Source organism: Hyla sarda, chromosome 2 (genome assembly GCF_029499605.1).
Source record: "Hyla sarda isolate aHylSar1 chromosome 2, aHylSar1.hap1, whole genome shotgun sequence".
Classification (NCBI taxonomy): Eukaryota; Metazoa; Chordata; class Amphibia; order Anura; family Hylidae; genus Hyla; species Hyla sarda.
Genome location: NC_079190.1, coordinates 422,471,513 through 422,487,952, shown reverse-complemented (window position 1 = coordinate 422,487,952; position 16,440 = coordinate 422,471,513). Strand labels below are relative to the sequence as shown.

At 42.3% G+C, this 16,440-nt stretch overlaps 1 protein-coding gene across 6 annotated transcripts in view; it reads left to right on the top strand.

The window, feature by feature from the left end:
* LOC130356858 (cyclic AMP receptor-like protein A) overlaps window positions 1–16,440 on the top strand; it is a 738,932-nt gene that overhangs the window by 680,005 nt on the left and 42,487 nt on the right. For 4 of the 6 annotated variants that reach the window (XM_056558908.1, XM_056558911.1, XM_056558909.1 and 1 more), the window contains one exon: window positions 3,531–3,678. The exons of the other annotated variants lie outside the window; for them this stretch is intronic. In XM_056558908.1, coding sequence (XP_056414883.1) covers window positions 3,531–3,678 — 148 coding nt within the window. The remainder of the gene's footprint in view (window positions 1–3,530; window positions 3,679–16,440) is intronic. 6 annotated transcript variants of the gene reach the window in all.

Here is a 16,440-nt window from a genome sequence, read left to right as displayed (position 1 = left end):
CCTTATGTCCCATCCTCATATCCTGTCCTCAGGTGGGAGTGATTTGTGATGAAGATATTGTAAGCTGAAAATAGAAGGGGATGTGGCTTTGTGGGACTGGGTGTGATTTGCAAGCCAGACTGATGCACAAAAAGGGTAGATAATAAAAGGGGTGGAGCTTAAAATGTGGGCATGTCTTTGTGAGATGGGGTTGTGGCTTGCAGGCCGGATTGACACATTCACCGGGAGATGCAGAGCGGAGCTTGTGTAGTAAGGTACTGGAAGTCCCATATACTTGCATGGGACTTGAACCAAAAACCCATCTTTTATGTAAGGGTGTAGGTAAGGGTTAATTTAACTATCATATCTTTTTATTTGACATATAAGTAATATGTGTACCAGGTATTATTGAAATATCTCCAGCCGTACGGAAGTTATGTGGAAACATACATTTCCCATTGATTTGCATGGGACTTTAAACAAAAATCCTGACCCTCACATATGGTGGTAGTTAAGGGTTAAATTAACTATCCTTTATTTTAAGTGGACATATAAGTGACATGTGACCAAGTATTATCAAAATATCTCCAGCCGTTTGGAAGTTATGCAGTAACATATATTTCCCATAGACTTGTATGGGACTTTAAACAAAAAACCCAACCCTGGGGGTGAGTAAGGGTTAAATTACCTATCCTATGTTTGTTGTTGACATATAAGTAACATGTGTGCCAAGTTTCATGTTAATATCTTTAGCTGTCTGGACGTGATGCTGGAACATGTACACATACACACATTGAGTTTTATATATATACTAGCTGAGTACCCGGCGTTGCCCGTTTTTTCCTTCCTAATCCTTGTTGGGAAGGAAAATAAACAAAGGAGGAAGCTTTTGACTTCATATCCCGTCCTCATATATTGTTGTCATATCCCAACCCCATTTCCCGTCCTTATATGCCGACCTTCTATCCCGACCTCCTATCCCGTCCTCCTATTCCGTCCTCCTATCCCATCCTCCTATCCCGACCTCCTTTCCCGATCTCCTATCCTGACCTCCTATCCCGTCCTCCTATCCCATCCTCCTATCCCAACCTCCTATCCCGACCTCCTATCCCGACCTCCTATCCCGACCTCCTATCCCGACCTCCTATCCCGTACTCCTATCCCGTCCTCCTATCCCGTCCTCCTATCTCGACCTCCTATCCCATCCTCCTATCTCAACCTCCTATCCAATCCTCCTATCTCGACCTCCTATCCCATCCTCCCATCCCGTCCTCCTATCTCGACCTCCTATCCCAACCTCCCATCTCGTCCTCCTATTCCGACCTCCTATTCCGACCTCCTATCCCGACCTCCTATCCCGACCTCCTATCCCGACCTCCTATCTCGACCTCCTATCACGACCTCCTATCCCGACCTCCTATCTCGACCTCCTATCTCGAAGTCCTATCCCGTCCTCCTATCTCGACCTCCTATCCCGTACTCCTATCTCGACCTTCTATCACGACCTCCTATCCCTTCCTCCTATCCCTTCCTCCTATCTCAACCTCCTATCCCAGCGCTGCCGCGGAGATCCGATCATCTAGAACAGCAGACGGAGGTCCCCTCATTGGCCTCCGCTGCCTTCCACGGGTCTTCTGTTCTGGTCTGAGATTGAGCAGTCCAGAGCAGAAGATGACCGATAATACTGATCATTGCTATGTCCTCTGCATAACAATGAACAGTATTAGCAATCAAATGATTGCTATAAATAGTCCCCTATGGGGACTATTAAAGTGTAAAATTAAAAGTAAAAAAAAAATAGAAAAATCCCCTCCCCCAATGAAAATGTAAATTGTCCCATTTTCCCCATTTCACCTCCGCTGCCTTCCACGGGTCTTCTGTTCTGGTCTGAGATTGAGCAGTCCAGAGCAGAAGATGACCGATAATACTGATCATTGCTATGTCCTCTGCATAACAATGAACAGTATTAGCAATCGAATGATTGCTATAAATAGTCCTCTATGGGGACTATTAAAGTGTAAAATTAAAAGTAAAAAAAAAATAGAAAAATCCCCTCCTCCAATGAAAATGTAAATTGTCCCATTTTCCCCATTTCACCCCCAAAAAGTGAAAAAAATAAAAATGTAATAAACATATTTGGTATCGACGCGTGTGTAAATATCCGAACTGTTAAAATATAATGTTAATGATACCATACGGTAAACGGCGTGAAGGTAAAAAGCAAAAAAAAAGTATTGCTGCTTTTTTATAACTTTTTATTCCCCAAAAAATGATTAAAAATTTATTAAAAGTTATATATATGCAAATATGGTATCAATAAAAAGGACAGATCATGGCGCAAAAAATGAGCCCTCAAACCGCCGCTTATACAGAAAAATGAAAAAGTTATAGGTCTTCAAAATAGAGGGATTTTAAACGTACTAATTTTGGTTTAAATAGTTTGCAAAATTTTTTAAGCGTGACAGTATGTCATCATGGGTATCATTTTAATCGTATTGACCCAAAGAATAAAGAACACATTTTACAGTAAATTGTATGGCGTGAAAACGAAACCCTTCAAAATTTGCTAAATTGCGGTTTTCTTTTTGATTTCCCCACACAAATAGTATTTTTATGGTTGCACCATAGAGGATAGGGGATAAGGTGCCTGATCGCGGAAGTCCCGCAGCTGGGGACACCCAGGATCATGCACACGGCACCCCGTTTGTAATCAGTGCCCGGAGCGTGTTCGCTCCGGGACTGATTACCGGCGACCGCAGGGCCGGCGGCGTGTGACGTCACGCCTCCGCCCCCGTGTGACGTCACGCTCCGCCCGTCAATGCAAGCCGACAGGAGGGGGCGTGATAACTATCACGCCCCCTCCGTTAGGCTTGCATTGAGGGGCGGAGCGTGACGTCACACGGGGGCGGAGGCGTGACGTCACACGCCGCCCGCCCTGCGGTCGACTATAATCAGACCCGGAGCGAACACGCTCCGGGCACTGATTATAAATGGGGTGCCGTGTGCATGATCCTGGGCGTCCCCAGCTGCGGGACTCCCGCGATCAGGCACCTTATCCCCTATCCTTTGGATAGGGGATAAGATGTTTAAGCACCAGAGTACCCCTTTAAAAGTGGTCTATTTTTGTGTGTGTGTCTGGGGGGGGGGACCTCTGTATGCATAATACTGTATATGATCAAACTGAGTTCCATGATCAGTAAGAATACACTACAGCCTCATGCATTTATATGGTCACTAAGCGATTTGGTGATTTGGTTCTAGTATTCTGTATAATTTACGGTACAATAATCGACGGTATATGTGTTTTTGTTCTAGTTTACATTTATGGTGTTGGAAAGACTCTGCCCATATCAGTTGGGTATAAGCAAAATGAATATTGTTCTTCTTTTATACTGAATGCCTTTAGCTGTTTCATCCAATAACACATTGAGACTGACTGTAGACTCACTAGTACAGGGGTCGTTGATTATGTGTTACCTTATGTCTTCAGTGTGACCTATAGGTCTGAATGTAAATAACATGTCTTATATTTTTTTTTATTTATGTTCTAGAATCCATAACGCCTTCTACCCAAGTCATCCTGTGTTCATACTCACCTTACTGCATGTGATGAGTGCTCCACTTCATGGGCTGGCCAACACCATTGTTTTTGTATTAGACAAGGAAACTTGGAGCCAGCTTACAATGACATCTCTGAGGGTGAGTATATGGGGCATTTAAATTATACCACATGAAGTATTCTACTTGTAGTTACATCAATCCCTAAATATTTATCAGGCTGTCTAAGACAACAAAGGCAATGGTAAAATATCACCACCACTGACCTTACAGTGGATCTCCATTACTTCCGTGGTACACACAGTGAGGCTGCGACCTCATGACCCCAAAAAGATAAAATAGACCACAGCACCAATTCTTTGCAAATGATGAAAAGCTACAAAGAACTTTTATTAAACACCCAAAAAACACAACATTTCGGCAGAACATTACTGCTTTCATCATCTACAAACACTGGGGGAGATTCTCAAAGAAAAAGTATCGACCACATTTTCAAAGAGATTTTTTCTCTTCGCTTTTTAGGGGAAAAGGTGTTATTTAAGTAATAATAAAAAAAAATTATTATTGAAAAATGTTATAAAAAAAATGTATATATATTTTTTTTTTCTTGGTCACTGCACCTGCACTCACATTTAAGCTCAGAAATGTTTTATTTATACAGTTATCGCTTGTCTGGGCACTAGTAAACATGGAATATTTCGTGAGATGTTTCCACTACAATTTTCTGGGATGTAAAATTTGACGATTTTGGTGCAAAAAAATACAATATGGCTGCAAAAAAAAAATAATTGGGCACGAAAAAAAGGTAAAGTGGCGTGAAAATGATTTTTTCATATTTTCAAAGCAGCACAAGAGACCTTTGAAAATGTGATGATAAAAAAAAAAGGTGTAAATAATGTCGCTGGAACAGAAATTACAGTAGTTTTTGAGAATCTCCCCCATTGAGTTTTTTTTGGTGTTTAAAAAGTTCTATGGAACAGGATAGGTTTCTATAGGGATTTGCTCCTTCTTTGGACAGTTCCTAAAATGGTCAGAGGTGTCAACAGAGAGCACTGTGGTCAGGCTGGAAGGAAATTCCAAAAGAAAAGAACTTCCTGTGGATCATAATAGCAGCTGATAAGCACTGGAAGTATTCAGATTTTTTAATAGAAGTAATTTACAAAACTGTTTAATTTTCTGGAGCCAGGTGATTTAAAAAAAATGTTTTTCAGTGGAGTTCATAATATAGTGGATAGGGGACAAGATGTCTAGGGGTTGAGTACCCCTTTATCCTTTACCCTTCATCACTCATTAAAGGGGTACTCTATCCCTAGACTTCTTATCCCCTATCCAAAGGTTAGGGGATAAGATGTCTAATCACAGGTATCTGGCCTTTCTAGTGTTGCTTGGTCCTCAAAGGAAGTGCTCAATCAGCCAATCACTGATTGAGGCAGGACTCTTCTGCGACCAATGATTGGCTGAGTAGGGAAGCTCCTGCAGGGACGACGCATCACAAGTATCAGGAAAAAGCCGGGACCAGAAGTGTAAGAGTGACAGCTTTGGTGGATTTGAAACGGTGAAAATCACTTCTCTTTTATTTTTACGCTACCCCCAGCCATATACCAGACAACACCTTTAAAGGGGTATTCCCACCCTAGACATTTTATCCCCTATCCAAAGGATAGGGGATAAGATGTCTGACCGCAGGGGTCCCGCCGCTGGGGACTCCCGCATTGTTACATGATGTACCCACCTGTTTCTTGTACGGAAGCACTGGAGGGGAGGGTCTCGGTCGCGACCACGGGAACGGAAGTCCGTGACGTCAGGACTCCGCCCCTTGTGACGTCACGCCGCGTCCGTAGGGTGGGAGTACCCCTTTAAAGGCTAATGGCTAATACACATGAGCATAATGTAGGTCTGTGGTATAGTAATATTTATAGTGCCAAGAGTGGGATTGATTCAGGAAAGCATTCACTATTAACATTATGGCCACGTACAATAACCCTAAACCCCTTATATCTATAACTTTAGTGCTATAGACAACTGTACTGTTGGTTATGTGTTGTATGGCTTAATCCCGGTTTTACTGATGTTTCTTTATTCATCTGCAGAAAATTTTAGATGGGCTTAAAAATTACAAGACAAGCACTGAAGTGACTGTAGAGTTGTAACCTGCCGCTTCAACCTGCTGCTTCAGGTTGTTCATGTGTATCTGGTGCAGGGGTCAAGTACAGGGAAAAAAAGAGTGGGAGCAAAAAAAAAAAAAAAAAACGTGCAAGCTAAAACTTGACATCCTGCATGGTAATTTTTTTTTTTATAACAGGTTAACCCTCTGTGTTATCCTACTAGGGGGCTGTTCATATCACCATTTAAATTTACGCTTAGAATATACAAAAAGGGTTGCCAACACATACTGTGGTGTACTGGCAGTGGTCTATTTCACTTTAATGGCCTAAACGTACTCAACTAGTGACTACGTTTTAGTCGATTTCCTGCATGTATGTTTTCTTTGCAGCACAGTAAAGCGCACAGCAGACCACACTTTTTAGTCACACTAAGTAAACATATATATGCAGAAAATAGACAAAACATAGACACTAGCCCTTGAATATGTTTAGGCCACTAAAGTAAATGGGGCCATTTCCACTACATTGCAGTATATGTTGGCATCTCTGTTGACAGAATATATACCCTAAGTGTAAGGTTAAATCATGATGTGAATATATAGAACCATATATAGTAGCTAGAGAAGGAGAGAACAGAGGTAACTACTGCCCCCCCCCCCCCTTCTACAGATATTCCCACATACGGTGACCATATAATGGTAGATATCAGCTGTCCACAGGCTCTGCAGACCATATAAGTGTGATGGCCCAGTACGGGAGGGGTTACCCAGTACACTTGCTGCCCTGTCCGGCGGCCTACCTTCAGTGTCCCCTGTGCTCCCTTGTACTTGTTTCCCCCCTGTACATATGTTATGCATTGTAATGTATTATAAACTGTCTTGTTGCTTTTAAGAGTCGTACCATGTAATATGTCATGTGATTGTTACCCAGGAGGTATCAGTGACCAGGTGACCCCAAGAGTGACCTATGGGCTCCCTGCTAGTCTCCCCCATATAAGCCCTGGGTGGAGCTTGCTCTCTCTCTTTTGTTTTTTCCCTCTTTGGAGATAAGTTTTGCTGAGGTCAGTCGCACCTAGTGTGTGTGTCCAGAGTGTTGGAGGCCTCAAAGTCAAGTCCTGCAGCCACCATCAAATGCAAGTAAGCTACAGTCATAGCTTTGTCAGTCTTCAGTTAAGTCAGTCTCTGTCATCTGTCAAGTCAGCGTGGCCTGCATTACATTGTCCAGTCCTACTACAAGTCCCAGCAAGCCCTTAAGGTCTCTTTCTCACTGGTCACCTCCGTGGGCCCGGGCTGAAGTGTATAGACTTTACCATCTGTCTACCATCAGCTACCGTTGTCTGTAACTTGGCGTCTGAGTCATTATTGCCCCGGTGCCTAGCCCAGGATCTAGCGGTACATACCTTCGGGTGGTATCGAGGATAAACCACTCACTGGTGTCACGAATACGAAGGGTTAATGCCATCTGTCCCTAGGGTAACAACATCTGCCCTCATCACACCCCGTTACCACATAAGCGATTACATACAGTTACATCAGGTGACTCGCACGTCTTCTCTGATCAGCTTTGGTTACTTTCCTTTTTCTTATTCATCCGGCCCAGAATGTCATGACAATTAATTCCAGCCACAACTCGTCTCCACGGAACCTGCAAGACAAACATTTTAGGCTCTGCACTTTTCCAGCACCCATAGTGCCCCAAACAGTAATAATGCCCACTGTAGAGATAACCAGTAGGCCCTGACCGAAGTTAGTTACCATCACAGTCCGACTCCATAGTAGTAGCTGTTCTGCTCCTCATTGGCGGGTAGCAGAGGGCCCTTGTGTATTATAGCAGACGTGACTGTCTCAGCAAGTCTGCTCCCAGCAGCCATTGCCCAGTTAAAGTGGTAGAGGGTGACTTTATTCCTAATGTAATGGTAGCGGCCCTGGGTGACTGTCACTCAATAGTACACACTGTAACAAGTTACCTTTCTGATAACAAACTGTAACAAACCCTTCATAGAATTAAGGACATAGCCCATTTTGGCCTTGAAGACACAAAAAGTTTACATTTTTTTGCATTTTGATTTTTTTCCTCCTCGCTTTCTAAGAGCTATAACTAATTTCGCCATCCACAGACCCATAAGAGGCTTGTTTTTGCACGACCAATTGTACTGTAATGACATCACTGATTTTACTATAAAATCTATGGCCGAACCAAAAAAATATAATTTGTGAGAGAAATTGAAAAGAAAAACGCAACTTTGTAACTTTTGAGGGGGGGGGGGGGGGGGTTGTTTATTTGGAGTGCACTTTATGGTAAAAATGATATACCATCTTTATTCTGTGGGTCAATATGATTGAAATGATACCCATGCCCACATGCTTTTCTATACTGCTTTAAAATTGGATTCTGACCCCTATAACTTTTTTAATTTTCCCTATACGGGGCTGTATGAGGGCTCATTTTTCCCGCCATGATCTGTAGTGTTCAACAGTACCACTTTTGCACATAAAATACTTTTTGATCACTTTTATATTCAATTTATTCTGGGTTGGGATGTGGACATTGCCATTATTTTACATTTACGGCGTTCACCATATGGGATCATAAACATTATATTTTAATAGTTTGGATATCTTCACATGCAGCAATACCAAAAATGCAGTTTTTTTTTTTATTTCTTTTTATTTTAAAAATAAAAAAAGGGTTATGATTTAAATCTTTATTAGGAGTAGGAGCTTAAAAAAAACAACAACATTGTTTCTTAGTTTACTTTCACTTTTTTAGGTGCCCCATAGGGAACTTTTACATGTAACCTTCAGATTGCTTACACAGAGTAATGCTGCGCTGTTGCATAGCATTACTCAATGCTATTGGTGATCTGCTAGTAGAGCCTGGCTCAGCAGGCTCTATCAGCAGATTGGAGCTGGGACTCACACGGAGCAGGTGAGAGGACCTCTGACAGGGGAGCAAACTGATTGGACTTCTGCATACATGTTGCAGGGTAGCCAATTGGTTTAGGGGGACAGTGATTACAGCACTTAAGGGGTTAATGAAGCAGAACAGCAAGAATGGCGTTCTCTGTCATTTACTGTAAGTGCGCGGCTTCTGACCGCTCCTGCACTCGCTTCATAGTTGGTCTGCTGCTCAGGATGTAAATGTACTTCCTGGTGCATTAAGTACCAGGGAACCAAGACGTATATTTACGTCCAATGGGGGAGATTTTATAAAATCTGTGCAGAGGATAAGTTGACCAGTTGCCCATAGCAACCAATCAGATTGCCTCCTTATTTAAAAAAAAAAAAGCCTAAGAAACATGAAAAAGGCGATCTGATTGGTTGCTATGGGAAACTGCTTCACTTTTCCTCTGCACCAGCCTTTATATATCTCCCCCAATGTCCTTAAGGGGTTATTATTCTGGTAATACACTGTAACAAAAACCTCCTTATGTCCCTAACATCATGATAACACACTGTAACAAACCTCCTCCTCATGTAATCTCCTTACTACTGGGGTGACATCATGTAACAAACCTCCTCCTCATGAAATCTCCTTACTACTGGGGTAAAACACTATTACAAACCTCCTCCTCATGTAATCTTACTACTGGGGTGAAACACTGTAACAAACCTCCTCCTTATGTAATCTCCTTACTACTGGGGTGACACACTGTAACAAAGCTCTTCCTCATGTAATCTCCTTACTACTGGGGTGGCACTCCAGCTCAGCCCCGCCTCCTCCACAGCATCACACAGGTCCGTCAGCTGCGATCTCTCCTCTCCTCCACAGCTAAGCTCCACCCCCAACATGTGATGGTGATATCATCAAAGGTCCTACATCTCACGCATCTAGCAGTCCGGTCCAGGGGAGGAGATGGAGGGATGGTAAGGGTGCATTCACACCACGTTTTGTACATACGGGTGCCGGATCCGGTTGGGGCAGGGGACCGCTTTGGACCGGTTTTAGGTCCGGTTTTAGGTCCGGTTTTAGGTCCGGTTTTAGGTCCGGTCAGGAAACCGCATACGGGTCAAAACTGAGCCAACCGGAGTTACCGTTTGACTCCGGTCGGGTCATTAAAGTAAATGGAGTCACGAGCTGATCCGGCCGGGGTACGGGAGCGCCCGGTTTGCCCCTCCCCGGCACTTGTATGTACAAAACGTGGTGTGAATGCACCCTCAGAATAATTCAGATGTCGGTCCTGCAGGACTAATGTAACAGGGACGGCATTCCTCTGGAAGAAGCAAAGGAATGCCGTTCTTGTGCGTTTCTGCAGGACTCGAGCCCTGATCTGGTGCTCCAATTTGTGACCTCCTCCCTATCAGGTTAATTAATATCAGTGAATGTGCATTAAAGCCAGTGTTTGTGGAAACCAGTATTACCGTAATATCAATGCTCTTCACCAGGGTCAATGAGGCATTACAAAATTGTTCAAAAGATAATAGGTGAGCACACTGAACTGAAACTCATTTATTGTTGTCTACTCAGTAAATAGTGTAAAGAATTTTTATTTAGTATGCTACTTATGGATTGAGTTGGTGTCCTCTTTACTTAAATGGCATCTATCTATGTAGAGATTAACCTTATGTTAAAATGCTATAGTACTGCAGTACTGTCATTTAAGATGCAAAAAATGGGCATGGGGTAACTGAACATTTCTTATACAGTCATGGCCGTAAATGTTGGCACCCCTGAATTTTTTTCGAGAAAATTAAGTATTTCTCACAGAAGAGGATTGCAGTAACACATGTTTTGCTATTCACATGTTTATTCCCTTTGTGTGTATTGGAACTAAACCAAAAAAGGGAGGAAAAAAAGCAAATTGGACATAATGTCACACCAAACTCCAAAAATGGTCTGGACAAAATTATTGGCACCCTTTCAAAATTGTGGAAGAATTAGATTGTTTCAAGGATGCAATGCTTTTTTTAACTCACCTGGGGCAAGTAACAGGTGTGGGCAATATAAAAATCACACCTGAAAGCAGATAAAAAGGAGAGAAATTCACTTAGTCTTTGCATTGTGTGTCTGTGTGTGTCACACTAAGTATGGACAACAGAAAGAGTAGAAGAGAACTGTCTGAGGACTTGAGAACCAACATTGTGAAAAATATCAACAATCTCAAGGTTACAAGTCCAGAGATCTAGATTTGCCTTTTTCCAGAGTGCGCTACATTATCAAGAAGTTTTCAACACATGGCACTGTAGCTAATCTCCCTGAATGTGGGCGGAAGAGAAAAATTGATGAAAGGTGTCAACGCAGGATAGTCCGGATGGTGGATAAGCAGCCCCAAACAAGTTCCAAAGATATTCAAGCTGTCCTGCAAGCTCAGTGAGCATCAGTGTCCATCAGTGTCAGCGTGAACTATCCATCAACATTTAAATGAAATGAAATGCTATGGCAGGAGACCCAGGAGGACCCCACTGCTGACACAGAGACATAAAAAAGCAAGACTACATTTTGCCAAAATGAACTTGAGTAAGCCAAAATCCTACTGGGAAAATGTCTTGTGGACAGATGAGACCAAGATAGACCTTTTTGGTAAAGCACATCATTCTACTGTTTACCGATAATGGAATGAGGCCTATAAAGAAAAGAACACAGTACCTACAGTGAAATATGGTGGAGGTTCAATTATGTTTTGGGGTTGTTTTGCTGCCTCTGGCACTGGGTGCCTTGAATGTGTGCAAGGCTTCATGAAATCTGAGGATTTCCAATGGATTTTGGGTCGCACTGTAAAGCCCAGTGTCAGAAAGCTTGGTTTGCGTCCGAGATCTTGCGTCTTCCAGCAGGACAATGACCCCAAACATACGTCAAAAAGCACCCCGAAATGGATGGCAACAAAGCGCTGGAGAGTTCTGAATTGGCCAGCAATGAGTCCAGATCTAAATTCCATTGAACACCTGTGGAGAGATCTTAAAATTTCTGTTGGGAAAAGGCGCCTTCCAATAAGAGAGACCTGGAGCAGTTTGCAAAGAAAGAGTGGTCCAACATTCCGGCTGAGAGGTGTAAGAAGCTTATTGATGGTTATAGGAAGCGACTGATTTCAGTTATTTTTTCCAAAGGGTGTGCAACCAAATATTAGTTACGGGTGCCAATAATTTCGTGTGACATTATGTCCAATTTGCTTTTATCCCTCCCTTTTTGGTTTAGTTCCTATACACACAAAGGGAATAAACATGCGTATAGCAAAACATGTGTTACTGCAATCCTTTTCTGTGAGAAATACTTCATTTTCTTGAAAAATTTCAGGGGTGCCAACATTTACGGCCATGACTGTATCTGCAAAATTAGATAGGTTCCCCTATTTGAGATTCCTGTCAGAGCTGACCGCGGATATGCTTCAAATCTGTAACAACTCTGCATTTATTGTGAATTCTGACTCTGTCACTTAAAGACAATCTGCACCAAATCTATTCCGCAGGTCAATGCATAAATTGTGAGATTTTACAAATTCCATCCACTTTGCTATTACTGTAATACACTGTGGATCTCCACAAGTGAATCTACTGTAGAAAATCTGCAGCATATCCACCATGTATGAACATACTCAAAGGGGTTTGATTCATGTATATGACCTATTTTTAAGAAAACCTGTTACCAGAGTTTACTCTGTATATCTGGTGGCAACACAGCGCTCTAGGCTGTAATCACACATACTTATGCGTGATTGACAGCTGGGCACAACTGCTGGCACCACTTTTTACCCTCGGCTCCCTGAAAAATCATGGTAACCCAGAGGTCGCTTCATGGCCAGTGATATCACTGCTTCTGGGTCTGCACGAGATTCCAGTGAAAAGTGGTGAAGTCAACCATGCCGGGCTGTCAATCACACAGGAGTAGGAGTGATTACAGCCCAGAGCGCTATGACTGCTTCAGGATACCACATGTTTCGACAACCACTTAGGCCTCATTACAATATGATGCAGGGCAGTTTTAAAACCACTTTTCTACACAATTTATTATAGGGAGGAGGACATCCGGACATGGTAAAGAACGTTAATTTATCCTATTCCTTGTGGCCACCAGTTACATAATGTACAATCTGATGACAAGTTCCCTATAAAGTGAAGACTGCTGAATCTAAAAAGTGTGGTGTACTATTATTGTCCACAAAAAATTCACCTAGATTCTTAAAGGGGGTACGCCGATGGAAAACTTTTTTTTTTTTTTTTTTTTTTAATCAACTGATGCCAGAAAGTTAAACAGATTTGTAAATTTACTTTTATAAAAAATTATTAATACTTCCAGTACTTATTAGCGGCTGTATACTACAGAGTAAATTCTTTTCTTTTTGGATTTTCTGTCACGACCACATTGCTCTCTGCTGTCACCTCTGTCCTTAACAGCATATGTTTGCTATGGGTATTTTCTTCTGCTCTAGACAGTTCCTGACATGGACAGAGGTGTCAGCAGAGAGCACTGTGGTCAGGACAGAAAAGAAATCCAAAAAGAAAATAATTTCCAATGTAGTATGCAGCCACTAACAAGTACCTAAAGGATTACGATTTTTTAATAGAAGTAATTTAGAAATCTATTTAACTTTCTGGCATCAGTTTTCCACCGGAGTACCCCTTTAACCCCTTAAGGACCCAGCCCATTTTTACCTTAAGGACTCGGGATGCTTTTACTTTTCATTCTGATACCGAGATTGGTTTTTCGTGACATATTCTACTTTATGTTAGTGGTAAATTTTTGTCGATACTTTGTCCAAAATTTTATGAAAAAATTTTAAATTTGAATTTTTTTAAACTTTGAAGCTCTCTGCTTATACGGGAAATGGATATTCCAAATAACATATATATTGATTCACATATACAAGATGTCTACTTTATGTTTGCATCATAAAGTTGATTTTTTTTTTACTTTTGGAAGACATCAGAGGGCTTCAAAGTTCAGCAGCAATTTTCCAATTTTTCCCAAGATTTTCAAAATCGAAATTTCTCAGGGACCAGTTCAGTTTTGAAGTGGATTTGAAGGGCCTTCATATTAGAAATACCCCATAAATGACCCCATTATAAAAACTGCACCCCTCAATGGATTCAAAATGACATTCAAAAAGTTTGTTAACACAGGAAAATTCAAAATCTTTATTTTTTACATTCGCATGTTCTTGTAGACCCAGTTTTTTTTATTTTTACAAGGGGTAAAAGGAGATAAATGTTTGTAAAATTTGTAACCCAATTTCTCTCGAGTAAGTAAATACCCCATATGTTTATGTCAAGTGCTCTGTGGTTGCACTACAAGGCTCAGAATGGAAGGAGCGACAATGGGATTTTGGAGAGTGAGTTTTTCTGAATTGGTTTTTGGGAGGCATGTCGCATTTAGGAAGCCCCTATGGTGCCAGAACAGCATAAAACAAAACACATGGCATACTATTTATTAAACTACACCCCTCAAGGCACGTAACAAGAGGTACAGTGAGCTTTAAGACCCCACAGGTGTTTGACGACTTTTGTTAAAGTTGGATGTGTAAATGATTATTTGTTTTTCACTAAAATGCTAGTTTTCCCCCAAATTTAAAATTTTTACAAGGGGTAATAGGAGAATATGCCCCCCAAAAAATTGTAACCGCATCTTTTCTGAGTATGGAAATACCCCATGTGTGGACGTCAAGTGCACTGTGGGCGCACTACAATGCTCAGAAGAGAAGGAGTCACATTTGGCTTTTGGAAAGCAAATTTTGCTGAAAAGGTTTTTGGGGGGCAGTTAGGAAGCCCTATGGTAACAGAACAGCAAAAAAAAAAACACAAGGCATACTATTTTGGAAACTACACACCTCAAGGCACATAACAAGGGTTACAGTGAGCCTTAACACCCTGCAGGTGTTTGATAAATGTTCATTAAAGTGGGATGTGAAAAGGAATTTTTTTTATTTTTACACTAAAATGCTGTGGTTACCTCAAATTTTTCATTTTCACAAGTGGTAACAGGAGAAAATGTCTCCGTAAATTTGTGAATACATTTCTTTGGAGTAAGGACATACCTCATATCTGGACGTAAACAGCTCTGCGGTTGCACACCGGTCTCGGAAGAGCAGGAGCGCAGTTAGGGGCTTTGAGCATTTACATGCCGGAGCATAGCCAAAACTAAAAAATATGCCCACCCCAAACCCTATGCTCTGAGTCATTCTTGGAATGTCATGTATGTGGCCGTCCCTAACCTGTTGCCTCAAAGGCAAAATATAAAAGTCCACGATGATGGTGAATTAGTGACCCATGACCCATTTTTGAAAAAAAAAAAAATAACCCCAGAGGTCTTAACAGTTTTTGTTTCTTTTTTTGGGGGGGCAATTTAGTGGTTTATGGGGTTAAAACTTGGAATGTACTCTGGACTTGGTACATTGGGGTCAAATTATGGGAAATTAAAATGAAAAGTGAAAATTTAGTGCTGCATGGAAGTCTGATACTCCCTGAAGCAATTTTTAGTGCAGAGGTCTGGATGATCGGGGCAAGTGTCACATTGAGTGGTGGTGTCCTTCCGTATCCCCCTCATGTGACACACTCTGCCTTTTTTCTGGGATTGTCCCTTCTTTCCAGTGTGGAGGACTTCACCTGGAATATGTTGGCCTGGGACGATGCTGGCACCTATAACTTTAGTTCCTTGGGAACTCTGGCCTGCTCTTTCCCGGTCACCAAAGATCAGGGCCTTTAGGACTTATTCTTGGAACTGGAGGTATGTCCCTGTGTTGCCAACGTGCTGTGACAGTACAAAAGAGTTGTACATGGCAACCAGTACCAAGTAGACTGCAACTTTTTTGTACCATACCCATGTTTTCCACATGGCGTTATATGGCTTGAGGATTTGATCAGAGAGATCAACTATCAACTCCCCCCATATACCGATTGTAGCCCAAAATACAATCAGGCTTGAGGACCGTTGTTGTGGTACCTCACACAGGAACAGGTGAGCTGCCGTTACCATGAATTGTGATCAGCATAAGGACATCCCTCTTATCCTTATACCTGACCAGCAACAGGTTTTCATGTATAAGGGCACAGGACTCACCCTTGGGCATAGGTGTCTTAACAAAATTTAGTGGGAGGCCTCTCTGGTTCTTCCACACGGTCCCACATGTGAACGTGGATCTGGCAGCAAGGGATGTGAACAGAGGGATGCTGGTATAAAAGTTGTCCATGTAAAGGTGGTAACCCTTATCCAGCAATGGGTGCACAAGGTCCCAAATGATTTTCCCGCTAACACCCAGAGTGGCGGGATATTCTGGAGGTTCAATCCGGGAAACTTGTCCCTCATATACTCTAAACTTGTAAGTGTACCCGGAAGTACTCTAACAAAGTTTGTAGAGTTTCACGCCATACCGCGCCCGGAATATATTGGCGGAAGATGAGTCTCCCCTTAAAGCTGATAAGGGACTCCCTGAGCGGTACGTAGGCCTCCAAAAATTTGTCCCCAAAGTGATCTATTACCGGCCTCACTTTGTAAAGCCGGTCATAGGTGGGATCACTTCGGGGGGGGGGGGGGTTGCACATTCCACATTATCAGTGTAATGGAGGCATTTCCGAATGGCCTCGAACCACTTCCGTGTCATGATCACACTGTAAAGCGGGGTGTGGTAGAGGATGTCCCTGCTCCAGTACTGCCTGACACTGGTTTTTTTGACCAGACCCATATGCAGCACGAGGCCCCAAAATGTGCTCATTTTGGCTTCATCAATGGCGTACCATTCATTGGACCTAGCTAAAACAAATCAGGGTGTTGGGCAATGAACTGTTGGGCGTACAAGTTTGTTTGCTCCAGCATATTACGAGCAGCATGGACGCTCGTAGTAGTGTCGGCCACTGGGTCACTTTCATGGGGG